The 24,931-nt window shown below is 43.9% G+C and overlaps 2 protein-coding genes across 18 annotated transcripts in view; one reads left to right on the forward strand and one right to left on the reverse strand.

Moving 5' to 3' along the window:
- The window catches only part of NCOR1 (nuclear receptor corepressor 1), a 161,482-nt gene extending 147,367 nt beyond the window's left edge, over nucleotides 1-14,115 (forward strand). For 14 of the 17 annotated variants that reach the window (XM_047833002.1, XM_047833003.1, XM_047833001.1 and 11 more), the window contains 6 exons: nucleotides 1,249-1,389; nucleotides 3,065-3,207; nucleotides 7,139-7,192; nucleotides 7,643-7,864; nucleotides 10,221-10,400; nucleotides 11,886-12,519. In XM_047833002.1, coding sequence (XP_047688958.1) covers nucleotides 1,249-1,389; nucleotides 3,065-3,207; nucleotides 7,139-7,192; nucleotides 7,643-7,864; nucleotides 10,221-10,400; nucleotides 11,886-12,073 — 928 coding nt within the window. In that variant the 3' untranslated portion in view covers nucleotides 12,074-12,519. Of the gene's footprint in view, nucleotides 1-1,248; nucleotides 1,390-3,064; nucleotides 3,208-7,138; nucleotides 7,193-7,642; nucleotides 7,865-10,220; nucleotides 10,401-11,885; nucleotides 12,520-14,083 lie in introns of those variants that run through there. The other 3 variants (XM_047833008.1, XM_047833011.1, XM_047833016.1) reach the window with 3 other exon arrangements.
- A 1,199-nt stretch (nucleotides 14,116-15,314) lies between these two features.
- The window catches only part of TTC19 (tetratricopeptide repeat domain 19), a 42,151-nt gene continuing 32,534 nt past the window's right edge, over nucleotides 15,315-24,931 (reverse strand). Inside the window, 3 exon segments of the mRNA XM_047833018.1 lie at nucleotides 15,315-16,444; nucleotides 16,957-17,119; nucleotides 18,590-18,744. Of these exon segments, the coding sequence (XP_047688974.1) occupies nucleotides 16,311-16,444; nucleotides 16,957-17,119; nucleotides 18,590-18,744 (452 nt within the window). The 3' untranslated portion in view covers nucleotides 15,315-16,310.

Consider the following 24,931-nt stretch of genomic DNA (forward strand, 5'->3'; position numbering starts at 1 on the left):
CCCAGTATGGTTTTTATTTCAAATTGTATGTACATTTCTGAAGAGTAAAGCAATTTGAATAGATCTACAAGATAGGGGATTAATTTTGTACACCTAAAGTTTATTCACTCTCACTCCTTGGGAAGTACAAATGAGGGTTTTTCTTGCCTGTTCTTTTTTTTTTTTTTTTTTCAACGTTTATTTATTTTTGGGACAGAGAGAGACAGAGCATGAACGGGGGAGGGGCAGAGAGAGAGGGAGACACAGAATCAGAAACAGGCTCCAGGCTCTGAGCCATCAGCCCAGAGCCTGACGCGGGGCTCGAACTCACGGACCGCGAGATCGTGACCTGGCTGAAGTCGGACGCTTAACCGACTGCGCCACCCAGGCGCCCTCTTGCCTGTTCTTAAAATGTTCACTGCCCGAGCAGTTGGTACTGTATCTTTTTAATGTATATTCAAAAGTCAGGTTCTTCATCTTTCATGGAAGGGAGGTGATAGTTTCAAGTTTGATAAATCAAGAAAAGTGTAAGATTATTTAGTTTAGAGGTAACCACCAAGGAACCAAAAGAAAAATGGTAAAAAATGGCCACCTGTTTGGATGGGGTTGATTGGGAAAGGAAAGGACAGGTCGTGTACGTATATACTAATTACACTTAAAGGTCACAGGTAGCTCTTAATATGTACAGTCACTAAGCCAAAGCCTTGTTTTGGTCTAAACAGTATGTTTATATTACGTGATCTTTACCAATGTGGTATCCGGAGGAAGACCATGAAACCGCAGAGAATCGTGCAGCCCTAGCAGGGGGCAGCTAGAGCCTGTCTTGACTCACCTGATGGGGCGCTCAGGGTTCAGTCTAGTTCTCTGGTCCTTTCTCTTTTAACTTCACGGGGAAAGACCTGTTCAGTGTTGACTGACTCAGAGAGAGAGGTCAAAGCCTGGAGGGCTCACCAGAGTAACAAGGGCAGGATGGTGGGTGTGATACCGAAGCGCACGATGACCTTGACCTCCCTCGGAGCATCGGCCGCTGCCTGTCCCCGATTGTCATGTGCCACCAGTGCACGTGCACGGATAAAGCAGCGCCAACAGACTTTTTGATAACCCGGTATACAGTGAAGATCTGAGGCAACTTTTTTTCTGATAGAAGCTAGCAACTTTTATTCCTTTCTCCTGAATGACGTAATGAGTGAACCGGTTTCAAACCGTCTAGGGTGATTTGTAGGCGGGCCCCAGGAGCACAATCTAATATTTTATATGTTACAATACCAGGCCTGGAAAATCCCCAGAGAGGAGTCACGTCTCTTCTGAATCCTACGAGCCCATCTCCCCACCCCAGGTTCCAGTCGTGCATGAGAAACAGGACAGTGTACTGCTCCTGTCTCAGAGAGGGGCGGAGCCTGCAGAGCAGAGGTGAGGAGCAGGAGCGTGTCCCGGCTGGCGGCTCCCGTGTCAGAGCGTGCGTGTGTCCTGTGCTTTTTCTCCCCTCCGGGTTACGTGTCAGGATAGGACTCTCCAAGGACCACGAAGTCTCTTTCCCTGGTGATCTAATACCAGTGGATTTTAGTGAAAAAGTTATATTTAAATAGGTTACAGAAAAAAAGTGTTCACTATTCTTGAAATCAAGCCTTTCTAGATCTTTTTTAAAAAATCCTTTTCTGTCCACGTGGTCAGCTGTTCAGCTGTCGATCGAAGTCCTGCTTGAGTGTTTATCGTGCACCAGGCCTTGTGGACTCCACGTGGAAGGGAAGTCCTAACGAGCACCTTTGCTGAACTGCTTTACGGACTTTTTCTTCCCTATTTCTGACCCCAACCCAGCCCCTGTGAATTATTTGGGTTTTATTTCCGTTTGGATTAGACACCTTTGGTTTGGCCCCTGCCTGGTCCACTTCCACCAGAGTGATTTGTCTAAAACTCATGGAATCAAGCTCTAAGCCAGTAGGCCGGCACCTGAGTTCCTTCATGAGCAGGTTCATGCTGCTCGTCTGGTTTCCTGCCGCTTCCCCCTCACACCACACTCTTGTGTCCCTGTCAAGCTGCTTACGGTCCCCTGAATTCCTTTCAGTCCCTACGTACGCTGTTTCCTTGGTGTAGAACACACTCCCGTGATGCTCCTGCAGGTGAATCTAGGAGGTGCCCATGGTCAGATAGAGGGAGGGTCCAGCTCTAAACCAAGGTCTCCAAACTGCTAGTGCATTTCTTAATGTGTTCTAAGTTACTTATGGTTTATATTCATGGGCAAGCAAATAGATGTTGGTACCTTTCAACGAAATGAGAATCTGTTTTTAGAAAGGGGCTGACGTTCAATTTAATTATATATTTACGCTTTCCCTTCAGTTTGTGACTTTTTTGAGGACAGGGGCCACATCCTGCCCATTTTCTATCACATATCTGTCTCTCTTTGGCATATGGCAGGTATTCTTATGTTTGAGTGATGAATGAACCCACCCGACCAGATGAGGTGATCAGCAGCCTTCTGTTTGTTCTTTGCTGTCATCTCCAGCTCTAGCTAGATCATCGTGGTTAAAGGAAATTTGGTTCTTTAAAATGTGTTAGTATAGGAAGCTGCAAATGATTACGAAACCCTTCACATGAGACTCAGCTCATCTGGTGGGAGGCGTGAAATGATTTTAACAGAGGCAGTTTTATTTCTACATTGTGGCTCTTCTGTTGAAGGCCCCGGGTTTTGATTGCTTAGGTATGAGCTCTTGCTGTTTTATAGGCAAGTTGTGCTATTAGTTTTAATTTCTTCTACTTCATAGCAGTTCTGCTAGTAGAATAGTGAATAGTTCCTGGTGTATGTGGCAGCTATAAATAATACCAGTGTCTGTGCTGTTAAGCAGATGGCATCATGGTAAGCTGTTTCTCACTTTCCTGTTAACCTCATTTGTTGCTTATTCGGTCTTCGTTAAGAATCTCCATCCTAGATTATCTCCATTGCAGTCCTAACTTTATGAGCGTGCTGAAGTATTTGTGTCCCCATATATGACGTAGGGTTATCCACAGACACGAAATGGGGAAGTGGGTACACCCCCAAGGTTAGCACATGATGAAACAGACATAATAGGCATAACTGTGTTCCCCACAGGAATGATTCCCGCTCGCCAGGGAGTATAAGCTACTTGCCTTCCTTCTTCACCAAGCTCGAAAACACGTCACCCATGGTTAAATCAAAGAAGCAGGAGATTTTTCGTAAGTTGAACTCCTCTGGTGGAGGTGACTCTGATATGGGTAAGTGGGATTTCTTTCATGAATCCCAAAATAAAACCTGCATTAATAATAATTGTATCTCTGGTGTTGCCTCTCATGTGATCCTTGAGTTCGAAGGCTCTTGTGGGCATCTGTCCAACCACATTTGATCTTAAGGTTTCTTCTCAAATGTCTGCCAGTACATGAAGATTGCCTGCTAGAGAGCAAGAACTTGCTGCTTTCTGAAGCTGTCCGTCTTCTCTTTGAACACATGTGGGGCCAGATTAGCTCTTCATGTAGTTTTTTTTTTTACCCATCGGTCTTAGTTTTATCCATTTGGGCCAAGTCTGCATGACCACTCCGCAGCCATTTGAAGACAGAGCGTGTCCTTCAAGTCTTCTCTCTGTAAACATCCTGCGTCATCAGCTGTTCACGCTGCTGGTTCTGAGTGTCCCTCCGCAGAAAACCACTTTATTTAGCTTAACCTCTCAGTAAGTTCTGAGTAGTGTGCTCTGCCCCAGAGGCATCACTGTTCAGGAGTGTAGATTGTATTAGGGTGTTGGGCAGTGAGCACGCAGTTAGGATATAGTGCACTTAATACGAGCATAAATATCAGGGTATCTTGATGCGCTGCTCTGGGTCCGTACTTTTCCTTTGCTGTACTTTTGGAGCCACTGGCTCCAAGTCCGTGCTGTGCCACTCAGTTACTTTTCCTACCCCAGCAGTGTCTTCCTGGATCTCTGTTTAGTCATTCAGCATTCATCTGTAGATGCGATCAGTCCACCGTGTGAAAATAGAATAACAGTAATGGCAGGCAGACAGTTATGTCGTTATAGCTCTGGGCACTTGGAAGCATGTACAAGGCATTTAATCCTCACAGCGGCCCTACACCCTCCACGGTGTAATTGTCTCCATTGTGCGGATGAGGAAACCTAGGGAGGTTTAAGAACCCGTGCAGACTGCCTAACTGGTGAGTCATGGGGCGGTGGCCCCACTCTGGCGTGCCAACCCCACGTCTCTGGCGGTGCGCTCACTGGCTTGTAACAGTTCTGTACTCACAGCATCGTCACCCACGTCACTGGTAGATACTCAGTGGGATAAACCTCTGTGGCATCCAGACCTTCCCTTTGGGTTGAAAGTCGTACTTCTCCATCTTTTCCTCAAGTACCTCCAGTGATGCGGCGAGATTTGTCGGATCTGGGTTTTCCGCAATCTGCTTTATTTCTGTGATCTGCGATCTACTAGTCTCCCGACCCTGTCAAAAGAAAGGAAATTGTGGGCTGTGAACTACAAACTGCCAGGTGGACGTGTGTTTGGATCTGACACTTTATGATTAATAAAGGTTGAACATCCGAGAGAAAAAAAGGGTGAGCCCAGTGTCAGTTATTGTTGTGAACTCTCTCTTTGGAAGATAAATATTTTAGAATATTGGCCAGCATTGCTATCAGGCTTACAGATATCCTTTCTTCTTTAAAAAAAATTATGACATTTTTCTGTCTCATCACGGGTTTCATCTGTTACTTACAGAGCGTCAAATGTCACCAACAAAAATGTGGTGCTCTCATCTTCACATTCTCTCAGAAGGCAGAGAAGAATCAGAGCGTGAAGACCTGCCGATTCTAGAACAGCCAGTTTAGAATTGTTCCATCTTTGAGGGGTTTTCGCTCATCCTCTCTAGTCTTGGTCTCGCCTCATTTTAGTGGGAAAAAAATTGTTGACAGAAAAATGCCACATGTGACTTGAAGAAGCCCGCTTAACAGTGTTGTCTTCTATTTTCTTCTGTCCTCAGGCAGTAGCTCTCTCATTCATTCATTCAACAATTAATTATTGAGCAGGGTGCTGTGTTGGGCGCTTTTACAATGACAGATGGTCTCTACTCTGAACATGTAAAATGAAACAAGTCCCTAACTTTAACAGAGGATAAAATGCGTGAATGTCTTAATGCAAGTACAAACAAAATTGCTTGGGGAATTTTTTGATCGCAGGAACTCTTTTCGATTGTGGAAAGGGACAGTTAAGGAATTGTGTTAAGGAAGCAGTGGGCTGATGGGTCCCCAGGGCACATTCCGTCTTCCCCAGGAAGTAGAACCAAGACATCAAAGCCATCAGCAACCGAGACCACTTTGTTTCACCTTGGAGTCTCTCAATTAATTCAGCGTTCCCACCGAGGACATCAGTGATTTCGTTCTTCAAAAACCGTAATGCTTTAAACTTACTTTATTTGATCTTCCACAAGCCGTTTTTCCCCTTCTAGAAATATTCTCTTCTCTTGGCTTTCAGATACTATGTTCTCCTGTTTTTTTCTCTTCTACTCTGGACATTTTTTATGTCTTCTTAGCAGCTCAGTCTTGCTCTGCCTGACCCTTGAATGCTGTTTTCCCAGGGCCGTCCTCACACACTAGAACCTCTGAATCCTCTCACCCGCTCCAGGGGTGTAAGCTGTGTGCTGGAAACTCCCAGATTTGTGTCCGAAGTGGGGTTCGGCTTTTCCCATGAAGTTTCACTTGCATACCTTTGAGGACCTCTGTCTTCTTGTGCATTTGGCTTCTTAAGTGTCTAAAAAGGAATTAAATGTTCTACCTCTGCACACGGAGAAGCACGTCACCCCCTCCTTCCCTGCCACACTTCCTCCACTGTGGCTTCACTAGCTTCTTTCTGGGCAGCCCTCCCTCTGCACCTCTTCCTGTCGAGTCTGCCTCCTAAACAGCTGTCCCTTGTCAGTCTTCCCTGCCCGTTTCTGAGTGGTTATCACGTTCTTTCACACACGTGTGTCCATCTGTTTTAAGCCAGGGGTCCTCACACTTGAGTATCTATCCCTGTGCCTGGAGTGCTCGTTAAGCGTGTGAGCCACAGGCCTTGGGACTCGAGGAAGTTGGCACTTTTACTGAGGCACGGGGGTGGTTCCATTCTGACGGCCTCACAAAGTACCACACTAAACTGTAAGCTCCAGAGGGAAAATACACAGAGGATCGTATTGTTCTCACCAGTTGAAAAATATGAAATCGTCTTTATCTGACCATTTTGATCAGTAAGAAGGTGACTTTATGAGGTTTCCACCAAATGCTTAATAAATATTTGTCGAATGAATGAATTCTATTCCAGAAACTTTTGTGTATTCGTCACTCCACTTTTTCAGGTTCAGTTTATTTACTGCAAGTTTTCCTGACCCATGAGTGGGGAGACAGTCATGGTTTTGTATAGTTCTTCCTGGAAATTTTTGTCCTCCTTCCTGTTGCCAATTTAAAGTTGCCCGATGAAGGAAGTTTTTAGTTTCCAGGCACATGCAGCCCGGCTTCAGAGAGCGGCCTCCTCTCCGGGAAAGAGCCCATCCTGCTGCAGACTCCCCCAGAGCTCCGCGTTCTGCTCTGGGGCACACCCCCCACCCTGCTTCCCTATTCTTTCTCTTTCGAGTTCTCAGCAGCAAGTTGGAAGTTGTGGTGAGAACACCATTCACGTTCCCAGATTCCTTCTACCTCTGTCTCGGTGCTCTATCGGTAGTTCCCAGGCTGTTCCACCTGTTGTTGTTCAAACTGCACAAATGACAAATCACGGGCTGCTCCTGTGCCTGTGGGAGTCGCTCCCGGTGAAGCATAGGGAAGCCCACGTTTTCATGCTGTTCATGGAGGGGTCTGAGGCCAGGCTGTCTCAGACTGGCTGGCATTCCTGGGGCTCTTCCCAGAGGCGTCTCTTCTCTGGCAAACTGGACCCCTTTCCTATTGTTGTTTCTCCGGCAGTGCGAGCGCTCTCTTCCTCCTGTGGGCACATGGCTCCTGTTCAGATTTTCCCACCTCATCCAATTTTTTATTGCTTGATTTTTTTAAAAATAATTACTTCTTTATCTTAACTGGTGAAAAATTATGTTGGGATCATGGGAAATAAAAAGGTTAATTTCACTGTAGGGTTTGAGACTTTATCTCCTTCAGTGTACGTGATCATCCCATCTCAGTTAACTCAAATGTTTGTTTAAATACAGCAGCCGCTCAACCAGGAACTGAGATCTTTAATCTGCCAGCAGTCACTACCTCAGGTAAGAATCAAAATGTGTCCACCTGATACCCATCGAGTACCGACTGCCCAGCAGGGGCACTGCTCCAGTGTGCATAAATGTAGTCGGGGAGGAGACAGCGGCAGTAAAAAGGGAGCCGAGCTTCACTAAACACTTGCTGGAGAGGTAACGGAACAAAGAGAATCAAAACCACTAAAGAACAGTGTAGAAACCTCGAGGGAGCTGAAAAGAGAAAAAACCGAGGAACTTTAAGAAAAGTGGCTGGACCCATTCATTTAGCAAAGGAAAACTCAATTTGCTGGAGTTACTACTGGGGGATTTGGGCGCCCCTGTGTGGGCTCTTGGGGTGTTGCGGGCAGCTGGCCCGGGGCTGTGGTCCCGTGGGCCCAAAGGCCGTTTGGAGTCCCCTGGTCTCTCTCTCTTCGTCTGCTGTTCGGAAATAAGCAGAAATGGCGTGCTGGTCTCTTTCAGGCTCAGTTAGCTCTAGAGGTCATTCTTTCGCTGATCCTGCCAGTAACCTCGGTCTGGAAGACATCATCAGGAAGGCGCTCATGGGAAGCTTTGACGACAAAGTCGAGGAGCACGGAGTCGTCATGTCCCAACCTGTCGGCGTGGTGCCCGGTGGCACCAGCACCTCCGTTGTGCCCAGTGGGGAGACCCGCAGAGAGGAAGGGGACCCGTCACCTCATTCAGGTGAAGTGTGTTCACTCTTGTGCCCTTCTGCTGCCTTTCCCAAGAAAACGCCAATCTACTTCCAAGTGGTAATGCGACACCAAGACGTTTCATTTTGTGTGTTCCCAGAGTCCCCTCTAACGGTTTTACTTAGTTTGTTTTTTTTTTTTTAACCTGCTCAGACATTTTAGTAACACAAACAGAAATTTTAAAAGGACAGAGATTTTTATGCAGAAGTCACCTTTGAGTGTTGGGTTTTTTTCTTTGCATCTAGTCCTTATCTGGATCGACATATTTTAACTGTAATACAAGTGCAGGTTCCTTTCTGCTTTTGAATAAAAGGGACTTACTATTGTAATAAAAAGAACAGGCTCAGCATAAAAGAATTTTAAGCCATAGAAGAAAAAAAAAAAAAACCCTTCAGATCACATCATCCAGAAAGCTAGTGTTCTTGTCTGATAAGCATCATTTTAGCAGTATCTCTGTATGGACACATAAAAGGCCAGATAGACCTCAGAACCAGTCATTCATACGTCCTGGTAAAAGCAAGCACACAAAAAACTGTGATTCTAAGCTTTGAAACCCCTTTTTCTTAATCTTTGAGAACTAGGATCTCTTATGCTTAAAAATTTACTGGCAGGTCAGCGGTATTTCAGGTTTAGTTTAGGGTTTTTTCCTGTTATCCTCAAGCAAAAGATCTCACTAAGGTGAAGAAGATCAAAGAGATCAGAGGTTCTTATTTATTTACACCCACGTGTATTTTATGGCAACGTGGATTCACTTCCTGCTCTGAAGGATGAGCACAGTCTTCCCCTTTCTGCTCTTACCTCCTGATTTGTATTGATTTACCTGTGCGTGTATTTGAAGGTGGTAACATTGGTGACGGTCACCCACTTCAAGCAATCCTGGTCACGTACCCCTTCTGTTGATACCTTTCTTTTTGGTACTGTTTTCACACTCCCTTTTCTCTCAGAGGCTGCTGTCCTCCGAGACTGTTCCCGCTCAAGAATGTCTTCTTGCTGCCTTGATACTTGAAAGGACAGTGTGGCACCTTTCTCAAAACATTCCGTAGACACTATTACATTTCCCCCACCTGGCGTCAATGGTTATGTAAGAAGGCGGCCAGATGTCCCCTTTTTTGGCAGGTGACAGTTTTATCTGCCTGAAGCCTCTTTGCCTCAATTTGAATAAGTTAATTAGTATTTGGCGTTCGTGCTGTGTCAGACTTTCCTGACCACAGGGAGGCTGTTTGCACCTGCAGGTTGATTTCTACACTCCTGGAAATGTTCTATTTTGCCTCTTTTGTTGGGCTTATCCATCTCAAAAAACACAATTACATTTTTGCCAGCTAGTCTTTGTCCTCCAGATCTGTTACCTTCTAGTTATTTTAGTCATCTTAATCTAATTATTTCAGTCATCTTCATCAGTTGCTTTTCCTCTAGCTCACATTTTCCTTTCGTGCTAACGCCCTTTTTGTCGTGTCTGTTCTGATCCTTGCCGTATTTTGTTTCCTAAGCTTTCCACCTCTCCTTTTTGATGATGATCTGTTCTTTACCAAAGGAGCCCAAACTGGCTTTGTGTGTTTTGAAGTTTCTCTTCCAGAAGCATCTTTTCCCCTCGTCCCATTCTGTTCTCTTCCTGACCATCAAGGACTTGCACTTCTTTTCTGTGCAGATAGTTGAAAGGGTTGAAGTTGCCTTCTGCCCACTTTCTTCTGGGCGCCGTGGGACTCGGGGCAGGGTGAGGTCTCAGGTTCTGCGAGGCAGTGGAACACGTCTGCTGCTCACCTGGGCTCTGTTCTCTTCAGACATCGTTTCCATGCTTTGTTCTAGAGCCCTGTCGGGCATCCCACTCCTGTGAACTTCTGTATACCGGAGCCTGGAACAACAGGCCGCCAAGACTTGCTGAGCTTCTGCTGGGGACCAGTAGCATGGCCACGAAGGGGCTTCTGTTCCACGCTCTTTGGCATAAAATTTCCTTGGGGTGGTGTACGGATTCCTCTGCTTCTCTTTAAACTGGCAGGCAAGGAGGTAGTTAGGATTTAAGATTTTCGTCAACCTGCTTTAATTTCCTTAGTTTCTGTGCTCCAAGACCCGGAAAGAAATGATGTTCCTCTCAGAAATTTAATTTCCTTGGTTACATGTTTTTCAAGTTGATGGCATGAGGACATACCCCTTTTGCTTTAGTTGCTACAAGTAAATTCTGGCTTTTAAGTACTAACTTTGAAACTTCACTGGGTCCTAGGATCTGGGTTCTTCGCACCGCCTGCCATCCTCCCGCTTTCTCTCAGCGGCATATAACCCATCAGCACTTGGGTAGGTTTTTAAGTTGAGAACATAATTACTATATGTCAAGAGTTAATTTATTTCACTTTTAGGAGGAGTTTGCAAACCAAAGCTGATCAGCAAGTCAAACAGCAGGAAATCTAAATCTCCCATCCCTGGGCAAGGCTTCTTAGGAACTGAAAGGCCCTCTTCCGTCTCCTCTGTACATTCAGAAGGGGATTACCACAGGCAGACACCAGGGTGGGCCTGGGAAGACAGGCCCTCCTCAACAGGTGAGGAACTTACTGCTAGAAAAGGAGTCGTAAAGTCCTTTTTTATCAAAGCCTTGGCTAGTACTTCTAAAATCAAACTTTGGAGACCTCAATTTCCATTATTGTATCAGTAGGATTCCACTTTCCAACACAGACACTGAATGCATGGAATCTTAAAAATTTACAGAACGTAAGGTCTGATTACCATGAACAAAAGGAAGAGCTATGAAAACATCTCCATTCCCCCCACTTCTGTATTGTGCTGGGAGCCAGCACTTGCTATTTGCAAAGCCACGAAGTCTGTGATTTCAGTTCTTCCGGGAACCACACCTGAGAGCGAAGGGCCACTCCCAGGCTTCACCCTTAGCCTCTCTATAGACATTCTTAGAGAAGGTTCTTCGGGAAATAGTAAGAAATCAAAATAAGAAATGGAGATAGTGTAAAAAGCCATCTCTATTGCAGGCTCACTTATATAAACTGATGAAAAAATGTGTTCTAGGGTATTTATGAATGTTTTTCTTTTTGTGCTTGCTTGCTCGTAAGCTTTCTTCTCAAATCTAATAACCACAATACTGGCTGTCTTGAAAGGGAACAGGCTTTGCTTTTTTGTTGTTTAAATAAAACTGGGATTACCTGGTGTAGATTTAAAGGTTTCAGAGAATCGTGAGCCATCTTTTAGGAGTTAAATACATGTACGTCAGTGGAAAATGTCTGAAATGTCCTCTCCCCCTTATTTACATATAAATTTCCTGTGGATATCGTCAGCATAACTCAAGGCCTTTGTTTCATAAAACTCACATCACATGCGAAGTGATTGTGCTCTAGTTTGACAACTTCTAAACCAGTGATTGTTTCCTCTCTTAGGGAAGGAATTTAATTTGTGAAATCCCTTGGTAAAATGGCTGTTTTCTGTCTTTAGAGTTTCTTAAGCTGTAAGAGGCTTTCTGGGGACAGTTGAGACCAATCTAGAAAGTGGCAGGAGGTAGCAGTGCTGTCGTTAGGTCCACATACCCTCTTCCAGATCTTGTACCTTTTAAATCTGCCCAGAGACCCAGCAGCTGACCTGCATCCTGCTGCCCTGTGACCTGCTGCAATTCCTTGTCCCCTCGTCCTCTGAGCACGTACTGCTGCATTTATCATTAAGAGTCCAGGAGTTCTTGGTGCAACCAGACTCTTCGAGCTTAATATGCAGTTTTACTTGGATTCTCCATGGAAACACCTGGTTCTGGAACTCACTGAAAGTTCAGCCCTGAGCTTCCACTTCCGGACTTAGCAACCCTAAGTTTGCACTTACTCGTGTCCTCCGTCCCTTCTAGATTCTCACCGATGGGTGCCTTACCATAGGCTACAGTCTACATGGTGAAACCCTGGCCCTTCTGTGTTTCATTCTGCTCCCGGTGTCACAAGACCATTTCAGTAGAATAATCGTGTCTCCCTCCACCCCGTGGAAGCTGTAGGGAACAGCAGCTGTGCTCATGATAGTGAAAACAGTTTTTCTTTTGTCAGGCTCGACTCAGTTTCCTTACAACCCTCTGACTATGCGGATGCTCAGCAGTACGCCACCGACCCCGATCGCGTGTGCCCCGTCCTCCGTGAACCAAGCGGCTCCTCACCAGCAGAGCAGGATCTGGGAGCGAGAGCCTGCCCCGCTGCTCTCTGCACAGTACGAGACGCTGTCGGATAGCGATGACTGAACTGCGCCCAGAAGGGGTCTCGGTGGGGCCAGGGTGTGGGCCAGGGAGCTCTCGTTCTTGGCGGTTTCATTTTTAATGGCAGGTCAAAAGCCTTTCGTCCTAGGACTTGTGCCCAGAGACTTTTTAAGAGAGCCTGGACCGCAGATGATGAAGAAATGATGGAAATTTATTTGGAGAGTCAAATGGGGGGGGGGGGAGGGACGGGGGGACTGCCTCTGACACAGGCAGTTCGGTGGATTATAATAATAGTGGAGGGTTGAAATGTAGAGTTTTTAAAAAGTGACAATTCTTGTTCTTACATCTGTTTGTAAAGAAAACCATAATGTCTTTAAATCACTCTTCTGTAAATAGATTACCTTTTTTGCAGTGTTTCCCCTTGCTGTAGTATCTGGTGTACTTATGTTCAAATCAGCGCATCAACTCGGGGGGGGGGGGTAATTTTAAAACAAAAAAACATCGCACCTATCTTTTTAACCCTTGCCTTCTCAACAACCTCATACAGCCTAGTTACATAATGTTGGCTGTCACGGGCATTGTACTTTTATCCAATTTTGTTTCCTCTAAATTCAGATTTCCAGCGATGTTTAAAATCTTGTGGAAATGTTTAGATTTTTAACACAGACCCTATATAAAATCTGTACATTACGTTTTTGGGTCAAAGGTAGGAGAAACAAAATTCTGCCATACTGTCAATTTCCAGTGCAGGCTTTAATTTTTTTTTTTTTTTTAAATTAGTGGCACTGAAAAATATTACTGCATGGGTATGTTATAGTTCAGTTTTTAAAGTTTAAAAACAAAAGGCTTATTTGAGGCATACCTCACTGTTATGCACACTGGTAACTTAACCGTGGCCCTAAATATTCTTTTTCTCCTGCATTTGATGCAGCCCAACAGAGCTTTTGTTTCGAAATAAATTGGACTACCCTGTCCATAGCCACATAGATCATGTGTGATTCAAGGCTCTTGATGTCTCAGGTTTCAGAGGAGTGGGTTGCTCTGTATTATCGGTTGAGTTAGAAGGTAACGATCCGTACAGAATCTGACTCTTAGCTTTGCCTTGTGCTGTGTATCCCGAAGCCTCACTTCCCTTTCCCCATGTGCCAGTGCTTACTCTTACTCTCCCTGTGATTCCTCGTGGGCAAGAGTTTACTGGTGAATCTTTCACTGAATCTCAAGGAGCAAATAATTATGAAGGGGTCAGTTTCACCCTTAATAGTTGCTTATTGAACTGTGAGATTTATTTTATTTTACGACTTCATAGTGCTGCAACATCCTTCAGCGGCACGTGGATACTGTTTTGGAAGGATGCCACTGAAGATGAGAAAGGGGAGAGGCAGAGGTCTCTCGGGATGATACACGTGAGCACTTCATGGACTTCTAAGTAGATCTCAACTTTTTAACAAAAGTATGCAAGCCTCTACAGAAAGCAGGTGTATGGGAACCACTGACTGCCTCCTTTGTAACGAGATCCTGGCATCACCCTCAGCATTGGTGTCTGATCCCGATTTTAATAAGGAGGACACAGGCTCAGTCCTTTGCCTACATGGTTAAGGCCTTCACTCTTGTTACTATTCTACTCTTGTCTTAGACCTGAAGTCCTTACAGTGAACTTGAGAGCAGGTTTAGTGATCAGATTCCTTCCACTTGGAAAGCTGGCACCACTTGATGATATACATAAAATTTTCACGTGCGTGAAAAACCGTAACTAAATGTTCTAATTGACAGTTTTCTGCTGCTCGTAATGTCTGAGACTTTGTTAATAATCTACTGTGTCAGCTGACCCAAAAGAGGTCATGATTATTTTTCCATGACCCTGAAGGTCTTGAGCTATTCCAAGTCAGCACAGTCTTTGAGAGTAGCCGGCTCAGAGCCTAGCTTGTTACTGGCACAGCTCTCCTTGAGGACCCGAGAGTGAGTGTCGCTCCCCCCTCACCCCCTCCTCGCAGTGTGTATGTGTTTTCCTATGCCATCTGCCACCACCTGGAGTTCAGAACGGGAGAGAAAGTCCAGGACTGTTTCTTAGTTGAGAACAACGAGAGGACAGAACTCTCGCGGGCTTACCTATGGAGCCAACCGTCTCGGAGGGAGGACGTCCACCTCGGCAGGACCAAAACGGCAGACAGCCCCGAGAGTGACAGAGGACTTGAAGTCGGCTGAAACCAAGGCATGACACTCTTTGCAGGCTGAGATTTCAGTGTTCCAAAGCTGCATCCTTCTGCATGATTTTTTTTTTTTTTTTTTAGCACCCCAGGATCTAAATTAAAGTCTTCCCAATACTGTTCATAGCAGCATTCTGACAGCCAGATCTCCAGCGCATGTTTATCATGGGAAGTAACTTGGGTGTGCGGGTTCCAGTTTTTAAATATTTATGCCCTGAAAACGCTGGTAACAGTTCAAAAATTTCAACTATGCTCTTTTTAACAATTTACTTTTGAACTCAGACCAGTCGGCCTTCCTGCCCTGCTACCTTGTTTTACAACTGTGCAAATGAACTCTCATGGAGACACCCACAGGAAGAGACGGTCTCTCTGAAAACACCTATAGTTTTTCCAGCACCACGACGGGACCGTGAGCGGAATCACTGTGGAGATTCAAAAATTCTTAAATAAAACCTGGAGTCACAATCCTTACTTTCAGTAACCCCTGCAATTGTGAAAAAGCAAAAACATTCTCCACGTAGGTGAGTAGTCCGCTAGTTGACGGTAATTTTTCGAAAATCACCAACCAATAAATTAAGACTGGGTCGCACTGAAACTCAATCTGATTTACATTCTAGTTTCTCATTAGACTCAATTAAAGAGGAGCTAGCTGGGTGGTAAGAGATGAGCTTAGAAAGCAGGAAGAAATTTACATCTGCAAAATAGAAAATTTGCGTCTTAGTCTAATCCTGGAGGATCTGGACCTCAGGATTTCTAGTATTTTGTTTTTCTTATTTAGTAAGTTATTTTTTATGAGAAACTCAAAGATTACGGAATACATACAATGTTGTTGTAGAGTCTCTAGTTTATTATGAAAGGATTCTTCCAATAGTATGTACACAGAAACAAAAATATCTGTTTACCATTCCCACTCACACCCCCCACCCCCCAAAGGCTTACCAACAATAACAGTGCTCCTTCATGGCACCTACAAAAATTGCCTTTGCCCTAGGCCAGGGGCTCTTTGCAACACTTCTGAGGTAAAAACCTCCATCTACCTATCTTGTATGTATATACTTGACACGCTATGAGGCAGTGTGATAAGGCTCTTTGAACACAGTAGTAGTCTATTCATTTAGGGTCATCGGACAAAATACATTCTCCCATGGCTACAAGACAATCTCATTCGTTTCCTACTTACAGATGAGGATACTGAGACCCAAACTCGAGAAGCCAGGACTAAGATCCAGATCAGTGATCCTTCCACTGTATAAGCAGAACATATGAGAACTACTGGGGAGATTTTACATATTACACTTGTTAAGGCCCGACCCTGAGACAGAAGGTTTGGGGGTGCAGCCTGGGCACGTGCAGAGGACTCTGTTCAGGGACCTAGGCTGCAAAGGAAGCGGAGTCCTCAAACAGCACTAACAAGTGTTCATATCCTTCCTTTTCCCCCCTCTTTCATAGTCCTATAGAACCAGATATGAAGACATACAGTTTACTTTGATTTATAATTAAACGGGTGTATTTTCAAGGGCCTACTTCCTACTTTAAAACTTCATGCTGGGCGCTGGCACAAACCACGACAATGCTTTTGCTCCATTATGCATTAGGTCCCACACTGAGCTTCATGAAATAGATAAGAAAAATAACTCACCATAATCCCCCTTTGCCTTGAGATAGTTCTGTTCTTCCAGATATTGATAAAATAAAAAAGGTATAGCAAATCAATGGATCAAAATCGTAGGATAGAGATGCCTGGCTGAATCACCACACCCACCCCGAAGGCCAACTGGCCCATCTCCATCTACAGGTACACTTAGACCAGCACGACAGCACCACACCATACGGTACGACGGAAAGCATCACTTGACATCTGTCCTTAGAGGTCAACATCAGCCAGGGGTGAAAGTCGTCTTTCCTTTAAAGAACAAAAGCGGCAGTGCGTACAAACTGTCCTTCACCACAGCTAACTGACGAGACGTGAATATCAAGGAGAAAGGGTTTAAGCCATTGATTTGGGTGCCACTGAGACTAGAATAACCACTGTTACTTAAAATTCCCTACAACAAAAAGGGATTTAGCACTTCATAAAATTAAGTGAAAGGTCTACTTTTTCTTGACAGCTCAGCCAGCTCTTCCCTGATGTGCTGTATAGAAACCTCATCTCTTTTCAGCTCTGCTTGCTTCAGTGCTTCCTGGTAGATCTCTTTTGCTTGTGCATATCGTTCTAAAATAACCCAGAGAGAAGGGAGAATAAAGAGAAATGTAGGTTTTCAAAGTGATTCTGAAAGATTCTGAGAGCAAGCACTATCGACAGTTCAGGTCTAACTTGCTGTGTGCTCATTAAGTGACAGGCTGGCCCTGCCTCCTTTCAGCCCCTGTGACACGCTGGCTTGCTCAGAGAGGCTGTGAGCCGGCCTAGCTGTAGAGCGCCAGGGCAGCGAGGGCTGGGGGCCCTCCGGTGCCCTGGGGCCCCGACTCCATCAGCCGAGCACGCGGCTGATGGAAATTTTCTTTAGCTCCATGTGTTCGACGGGCTAGTGCAGGACGACACAAGTTACGTGAACTGAACCCAATGGTACTTCAACCAAACACACATCCTTTTTAGTACATTCAGCCAGCCTTTGAATCCTGGAGCTTCCTGACTGCCCCTCGCCCTCCCTACAACCGTCTCACAGCTGCAGAAATCCAGTGACCCCTTCCCTCAAGCAGGCCCGGCGGGCTTCCACTGCCCCCTACCTCTGTGCATCAGAATTGCAGCGAGATTACTGAGCAGCATGTGTAGCTCAGGATGTTCTATCTGTCTCGCCAGATCTGATGCCTTTTGCACATAAACACAGGCCTCATCAAAGCGGCCCTGTGCATCCAGGGTGGTAGCCAGGTCACTCATCAGCACGATGGTCTACACACAAGAGAAAAAACAGCCATTTTTTTAAAAAACAGCCACACGGATTTAACATTAATTTGGAGTCTGGTAAACTGTGGATATATGCTTAAGAGTTCACGTTTCCTAGCATGTTCCACAAACATGAAAGACATCAGCCTTTAACAAACTGATATGTATGTGTATATATATATGTGTATATGTATGTATGTATGTATATATATATATATATATATATATATATATATATACACACATACACAAAACAAACACGTATATCATTCACATTGTATGGGGGACGGCATCAGTTTGGCTCTCTGGAAAACAATACAAATCTACCAAGTAGGGAACAGGTTATGACTTATTAATCCAATCATCAAACTAGAAGTACCAAGAAAAAATACTAAACGGCAAGATGAAGCTGTAACGATCTCCTGGTTTGGCAATCCTGAGAAGCCAGCCTCGAGGGCTTTATTTAATGTCATCCCTACTGGTGACTCTGAGACTCATCGAGAAGAACCACATATATTACTGATTTGGGAAGATTCCCACTAAGAGTTTTTAAAATTTTGGTACTAAGAGAAGCAGACCCTACCCCCTCCCCTCAGTTCTAGCACTTGGTGGTTTGAATTCCAAGTTTGTCTTCTTATTCCTCAGTAATATTCCATTAAAGGGACTCTAACCTAAATCCCTTTCCTGAAGAGAGTTCACAGCCCAACAAGTTGCCCTGCCCATCGACCTGAACCTTGGGACGTGTTCAGTCCAGTTAAAATGCCTGTGTCCTGTGCTGGGAGTACCAAGCATTCTGACAAGTGGTCCAGTTCTTCCTTCTAAGAATTTAATGTGAGAGACGAGAAAGACCAAAGTTCAACGTGTTCACTGTTCTAACAGCGCTGCACGGTGTGGTTTAATTCTATATCTGTGGTTTTTACTTTGTAATGTAGTCCCTTTCTCCTTTCTGCCCCCCTCCCCCAACTTCCCCTGGCATTTTACCTATGCGGTGAGGGAGACAAGAATCTTCATGCATTAACCTGTTCCTCTTAATGATTCTTACTAATGTTCTTTATTACAAAATACTGTGCCATGTACCCTCAAGGCCTGGAAGCTCATGGGTGCCTGGTTAGACCTACCTTTTATAAAGGCTGCTCTGCTGGGTGAACCAAAATGCAGGCAGAATGCTCTGGATAACCGATTAGAGGTCTCAAATCCTTTGTTTTGTTTCGTTTTGGTTTGTTTGAAGTAATCCCCACACCCAATGTGGGACTCAAACTCTCGACCTCAAGATGAAGAGCGGCGTGCACTACTGACTGAGCTGGCCAGGTGTCCCTCACCCCCTTTAGGAAACAAGCAGTTGGGGGCAGGCAGAGGAGGGAATACCTAGCACCTAGCAGCATCTGCTGCTGATCTGCTCCCAAAGAGGGTGGCATTTCACACCCAGAAATTCTAAACCTTTGTTTTACAGTTCCCCTCTCTGTTTTCCTCCCTTACCTGTGGGTGTCTTTCTCCTAGTATTTCTTCAGAAATCTGCAAAGCTTTTTCATACATCCTCTGTGCCTGTGCCGGCTGCTTGGAGAACAGAAGGTAGCGGGCATAGGTGTCTAAGCACATGCCAAGGAGGAGGTGGGTGTTGGCTTTCTCTTCCACTAAGAAGGAAATAAGAGCATTGCTGGCATATAACGACAACATAGAAAGTGAGGCAGAGAACTGGCCGAGCTTCCTTAACATTTTGCTTGTTATCAAGGCCCACAAATATTTTCACAGTACCGGACCCCCTGAATGTTACACAAAGGTGACAATTTAGGTGGATTCTCATCTAAACTGGTCCCTAGACCCAATTTCAATGTGTGCAGGAAGGCGGGGAGGTCCCCCCACACCAAGAAGCAATTCTTAGACACCAGCAGGTGTGCAAGAATTCACTCATTTGTGTGTGCAGAGATAGCATCAGACTCCACAAGGGTTCAGTCCTCCTAGACTGCAGCCCCTTCCTCCATCAGACACCAGTCATAGCCCTGTGCCTCTGACCTCCAGCTAGCGATGGGAGTGACCGCCATGACCCCCTCTAAGGACACCAACTGCAATTGCGGGTTGTGACCTGTGCTTCTCAACAACTGGCTGTAAATCTGAGGGTCCTAAGAAACCCCTCCTTCGGTTACATTAATTTGCTAGAGTAGCCCACAGAACTCGGAAAAACATTTTACTTGCTAAATTACTGTTTATCATAAAAGGCTAGCACTCAGGAACAGCCAGATGGAAGGGATGCACAGCGCAAGGGATGTGGGAACGGGCGGAGCTTATATGCCCCCTCCCAAAGCACCAACAGTCCCCACGCCTCCACGTGATCTTCAGCCCAGAATCTCTGTGAGCTCGGCCTTCCGGGTTTTTATGGACGCTCTATTACATAGGTATGACTGACTGAATCATTGGCCATTGGCCACGGATTAAATTTACAGCCCCTCCCCCCCTCCACCAAGGTCAGGGGTTGGGACTGAACTTCCAACCCTCTACCTTCACAACCACCTTTAGGTGTGTCCATTCACATAACAAAAGACACCTTTATCATTCTCAACACTTAAGAAATTCCAAGGGTTTGGGGAACTCTGGACAAACACCAAATAAAGATGTGAAATATATTTTGGTCATGTGAATGAACAATTATATCTTAAAATCACAATACCACAATATCCACTTAAATGACGAACTTTGCCCCACATTTCAAGTAAGACCTTAAGTCCACATATCAAAGCATGGAGTATTATTTTTAGGTTGAAATTGTATTTAGTAGAAACAGGTAAAGATCAATTCCAAGAATGAGTTAACAAAGTATAGGGCAAATGAAAGAGTTTTCAGGTGCAAAAGTGGCAATGCAGTTAGGAACAGAAAACACTCAGAATCCCGAACTAGAAAGTCACAAGCCAAATTGAAAGAACAGTTCATCCTCTTTTTGAAGAATAATAAAGGCTGCAATGATTATCAACTCCTGACAAATTACAGTACTGACTACACACTGTCTGAAAACGAACCAACTTCAAACATCTAATGCCACATGAACTGGAGAACACGGATCTCAAGAACAGGAACTTGCACGAGACCCAGAAAAGAGGATACAAATAATAGAGATGGTAATGACAAGGAAATTCTGCAAACAGTTCTGCTAAAAGTAAATGTTCACAGAAAGGGCTTAAAGAGAGAGTTTACCTCCAATAAACGTATGTAACTGAACCATTACACACTCAACTGACGGTGGTCAACTGGGTTTATTCACCAGCAAATTCACGTGAAACCCCTTTCCTTCCCTATTGTCAAAGTTGCAGAAAACTTACAAATGGCATACAGAGTGTGAAGACGACGATGTAACCAAAGAGCGGGATGACCAATTATTGAAGAGAGAGTTTAAATAGGACAAAGTAGCTGGGGTGGATGAGAATAGCTGTTGACACACTATCAGAGGGTAAAAGTTAAGAAACGATGCAAAGCAGAAATCTGAAGTTACTTACTTTGACTTAATTATATGCAAAAGTATATAATCATGTTAAAATCAAACTCAAAGTACTTTTAAATAGGTCGCCTTACAAATATATTTTTAAAAACATTAAATGAAAGTTATTTTCCTAAATATCAAAGTATACATAAATTTGTGGATAAATAAAACCAATATAAAAACGCAAACAGAAAATGTGCAGAGCCCGTGTTTCTCCATTGGAAGGAATTACTGAAACAAAGTATCTAACTATGAGCACTCTTAAAAACGCTGAGCAAAAGCTTATATAACCAAGCGGCAGTTTGACATCAACGGTTCTGTGAGATAAAATGAGAAAAGGTAGTTAAAAATGAGAATAATGAGACAAATCTCTGTGTTCCCTCCAAGTACAAAGGTCCAAGACAAGAAAATTTTTTTTTTTTTTTTTTTTTAATTTTTTTTTTCAACGTTTATTTATTTTTGGGACAGAGAGAGACAGAGCATGAATGGGGGAGGGGCAGAGAGAGAGGGAGACACAGAATCGGAAACAGGCTCCAGGCTCCGAGCCATCAGCCCAGAGCCTGACGCGGGGCTCGAACTCACGGACCGCGAGATCGTGACCTGGCTGAAGTCGGACGCTTAACCGACTGCGCCACCCAGGCGCCCCTAAGACAAGAAATTTTTAACAGAAGATTCAGAACTAAAATACATGTTCTTTGAGAATATTTAAAGACAGAAAATGTTTACCACATACCAAAAATACCACAAAACAATGTGTAATTATTCCAATTCTAGAAATCCTATGCGTGAAAAATGACTACTGACTCATATTTCTGGGATTTCTATTCTCTTTAACTAGAATGGAAGAAAACATAGTAAAGCATTTTCGAAATAATGAGAAAAAATTGTAGCTATAATAATTTCTCACTGTTAAGAAAACACGCATTCGAATTCATATCGCACACTATGATATGAAAAATGAAAATATTTTTTGGAGAATCTACTTCTCCAAAAACAAGACTAAGAGAAATAAAAGGCTCCATAATAAAACCTGTAGCATTACAGCCAAATAAAGAGAAATCATCATGGCTTTAATAATGTACAAAAAAGAAGAGCACCTGGATGGCTCAACTGGTAAAGCAGCTGACTTCGGCTCAGGTCATATCTCACGGTTTGGAAGTTCGAGCCCCACAGCGTGCTCTCTGCTGTCAGCATGGAGCCTGCTTCGGATCCTCTGTGCCCCTCTCTTCCCTCCCCTGCTTGTGCTTGCTCTCTCTCAAAAATAAACAAACATTTAAAAAAATCACGTACAAAAAAAAGAGTTTCTTTTCTAAGCAGTAACAATATAGTTTCTGGGGACAGCTGGGAGGCTCAGTCATTTAGCCATCCGACTCTTGATCTCAGCTCAGGTCATGATCTCACAGTTATGAGATGGAGCCCCATGTTGGGCTTTGTGCTTGGCGAGGAGTGAGGAGCCTGCTTGGGATTCTCTCTCTCCTCTCTCTCTCTCCCCACTCACGCTCATGTGCACACTTTCAAAATAAACTTAAAAAATAATTTCTTGAAATATTAGCATAAAAACTGCTAGAAATTAGACAAGAACAAATCAGCCAATAATAGCTGAGAAATACACTGGGAATCTGAGAGGCAGGTCATATTTATTTCCTCAAATTTAAATAATTCTTTTTCTCAGATTATTTCTAACCAGACAAAAAGACAAGCTACTTCAAATCAGTCCATGAAACAAATAAGATCCATCACAGAAATTTTTACTCAAAATATTAGCAAATGGCATTGTCAGCTGCACTAAGAAAACAACCAAGTAGCATTTATTCAGGGAAGGAGAATGGATCAGCATACTTAATATATCAACATATCAAATTAGATGTGCATAAAAGCAGACTACAAAGCAATTCGATAAGATAGTGGTTCCAACAGAGGCTTTTGATTCCAGGAATAATGACTAATGATCTGAAAACCCTTTTGCTTCAAAAACGAGATAAAGGATATCCTTTTACATGCACAGCTGAGCTCCCAAAAGAAGGAAATCCCAAGGGTCAAACAAGAAGAGTAAACTAAAATCCAGAGTAGAAAGTATGGGACTTAACAACACAAAAGCCCAGTTTCTGTAGGTTTTGTGGAGCAGCCTGAGTGTCTCTGTAATCCAGAATTGAGTTCTTGGGGCGCCTGGATGGCTTGGTTGATTGAGCGTCTGAGTCTGGATTTCAGCTCAGGTCATGATCTCAGTTTGTTTTGGAGCCCTACATTGGGATCTGTGCTGAGATTGCGGAACCTGCTTAGGATGCTCTCTCTCTCTGTCCCTACCCCACTTGTGTGCTCTCTCTCAAAAACCAACAAACAAACTTAAAAAAAAAAAAACAAAAAGCGGGTGTCTGGGTGGCTCAGTCGGTTGAGCGTCCGACTTTGGCTCAGGTCATGATCTCACGGTTCCTGAGTCTGAACCCCACAACCCCACATCACATCAGTCTCGCTGTTGTCAGTGTGGAGCACGCTTCGGATCCTCTGTCCTCCTCACTCTGTCTGCCCCTCCCCCCCACTTGTGCACTTTCAAAAATAAACATTTTAAAAATAAATAAAAATATTAAAAAAATAATAAAGGAATTGAGTTCTTCAGCTTTTGCAAGTCAGAGAATTACATCTGAAGCCCCTTGCATAAAACCAGAATGACCCTTGTCGTAGGTTTTGTATGCCCCCCTCCCCCACACCCTCTCCCTACCAGGGACCACGAGGAAACTTGCATGGCCCAGCCTAGGATCTAGATGGAAAAAGGACTACCACAGAAATCTCCAATCATAGGCCTGTGCCACATGGAGCTTGGTGTCTACATTTATCTATTCATTTAGGCTTGGACCTGAGCGCCTGAAATAAACAAAATCATTCTCATCTTATAGCTAAAACCCTGCTGAAAATGAATTTATAATCCAAACGTAGTAAGCATGAAAATCCACCATAACTGAGATTCGGCACACAACAACAAAGGAGGCCTCACCCTCAATAATTTTAGATAATCAACAAATCCAATGACATAAACTAAGTGGGTTTAAAATAATTACTTATATGTCCAGTATGATCCTCCTCAGAGTCCTGAACTTGTGTCTATACTTTTCTTCCTTCAGAGACTGCCACTTGGCTTATTCCCTCCCATTCTTCAGGTTTCTTATCAATCAGACCTTTCCCAACCCTACGCAACAGCATACAGCCCCAACACATTCCCTGGACACACATTCCCTCACATACACATCTATGGAGCTCTCAATCGTCTTTGGATACGTCAACCATTTACTGGATAGTGTTTTGTTTTGTTTTAGAGAGAGCGCATGAGTGCGGGAGAGAGGCAGGGGGAGAGAGAGGCCAAGCTGGCTTCACACTCAGCACAGAGCCTGATACAGGGCTTGATCCCACAACCCTGGGATCATGACCTGAGCTGAAATCAAGAGTTGGATGTTCAACCATCTGAGCCACCCAGGCGCCCGTACTGGATAGTGTTTATGATGGTGTTTTTCCTCCACTAGAAATCAAGCTCCAGGAGGCAGCAACTTTCTTTTATTTATAGCTGCCTCTCAGTGCCTAGTAATGTGTCTGGCACATAATAGGTATTCAATAAATAATTTTTTGGATGACTGCCTGAGTGATCAAATAAAAAGAAAGAATTAAATACATAAAGGTACTGAACTAAAGATGGAAAAGACATAATGAAACTAAAAATTTCAGAATTCAATGACACTGGCGCTCCAGGAATCTATGAAATCTCAACATAGAGACATCATCACAGATCAGTGAGAAAAGGGTGATCAATAGTTCTGAGCTGCAAGCCTACCCATGAAGGAAGGAAAAACTCCATCACTACTTCACATCATATTAAAAAGTCTACGTGAAGACTAAATGTAAAAGAGCCAAATATTCAGAAGAGGCTGTCTTTCTGACCTTAAAAGAAGTATTTTATTAAGCAAGACACAAAAGACACAAATTATAAAGGAAATCTCAAAAGAGTCTATTACACTCAAATTTTAATCTCTGAGTGTGAAATATCCTCAAGTGAAAAGACAGGGACACAAAAAGATATGTAGCCTACAAAATATAAATTTGAGTATTTTGCTCAAATACATAAAGAACTCTTATGATCATTAAGAAAAAGACAACCCTTCAAAAAAAATAAGCAAAGGATATAAAGAAACAATTTTCAGGGCAGGAAATCAAACCACATTGGTAAGCAATTTAATTCCACTCTTAGGTACGAACCCTAGGGAGTATCTGACAGGCAGGCACAGAGACACAGGTCCCAGAATGGTCAAAGAGGTATTATTTTCCATAGTAAAACATGAAGAAGCTTCATGACCACCTACTGAGAACCA

Source organism: Prionailurus viverrinus, chromosome E1 (genome assembly GCF_022837055.1).
Source record: "Prionailurus viverrinus isolate Anna chromosome E1, UM_Priviv_1.0, whole genome shotgun sequence".
In the NCBI taxonomy this organism is placed as follows: Eukaryota; Metazoa; Chordata; class Mammalia; order Carnivora; family Felidae; genus Prionailurus; species Prionailurus viverrinus.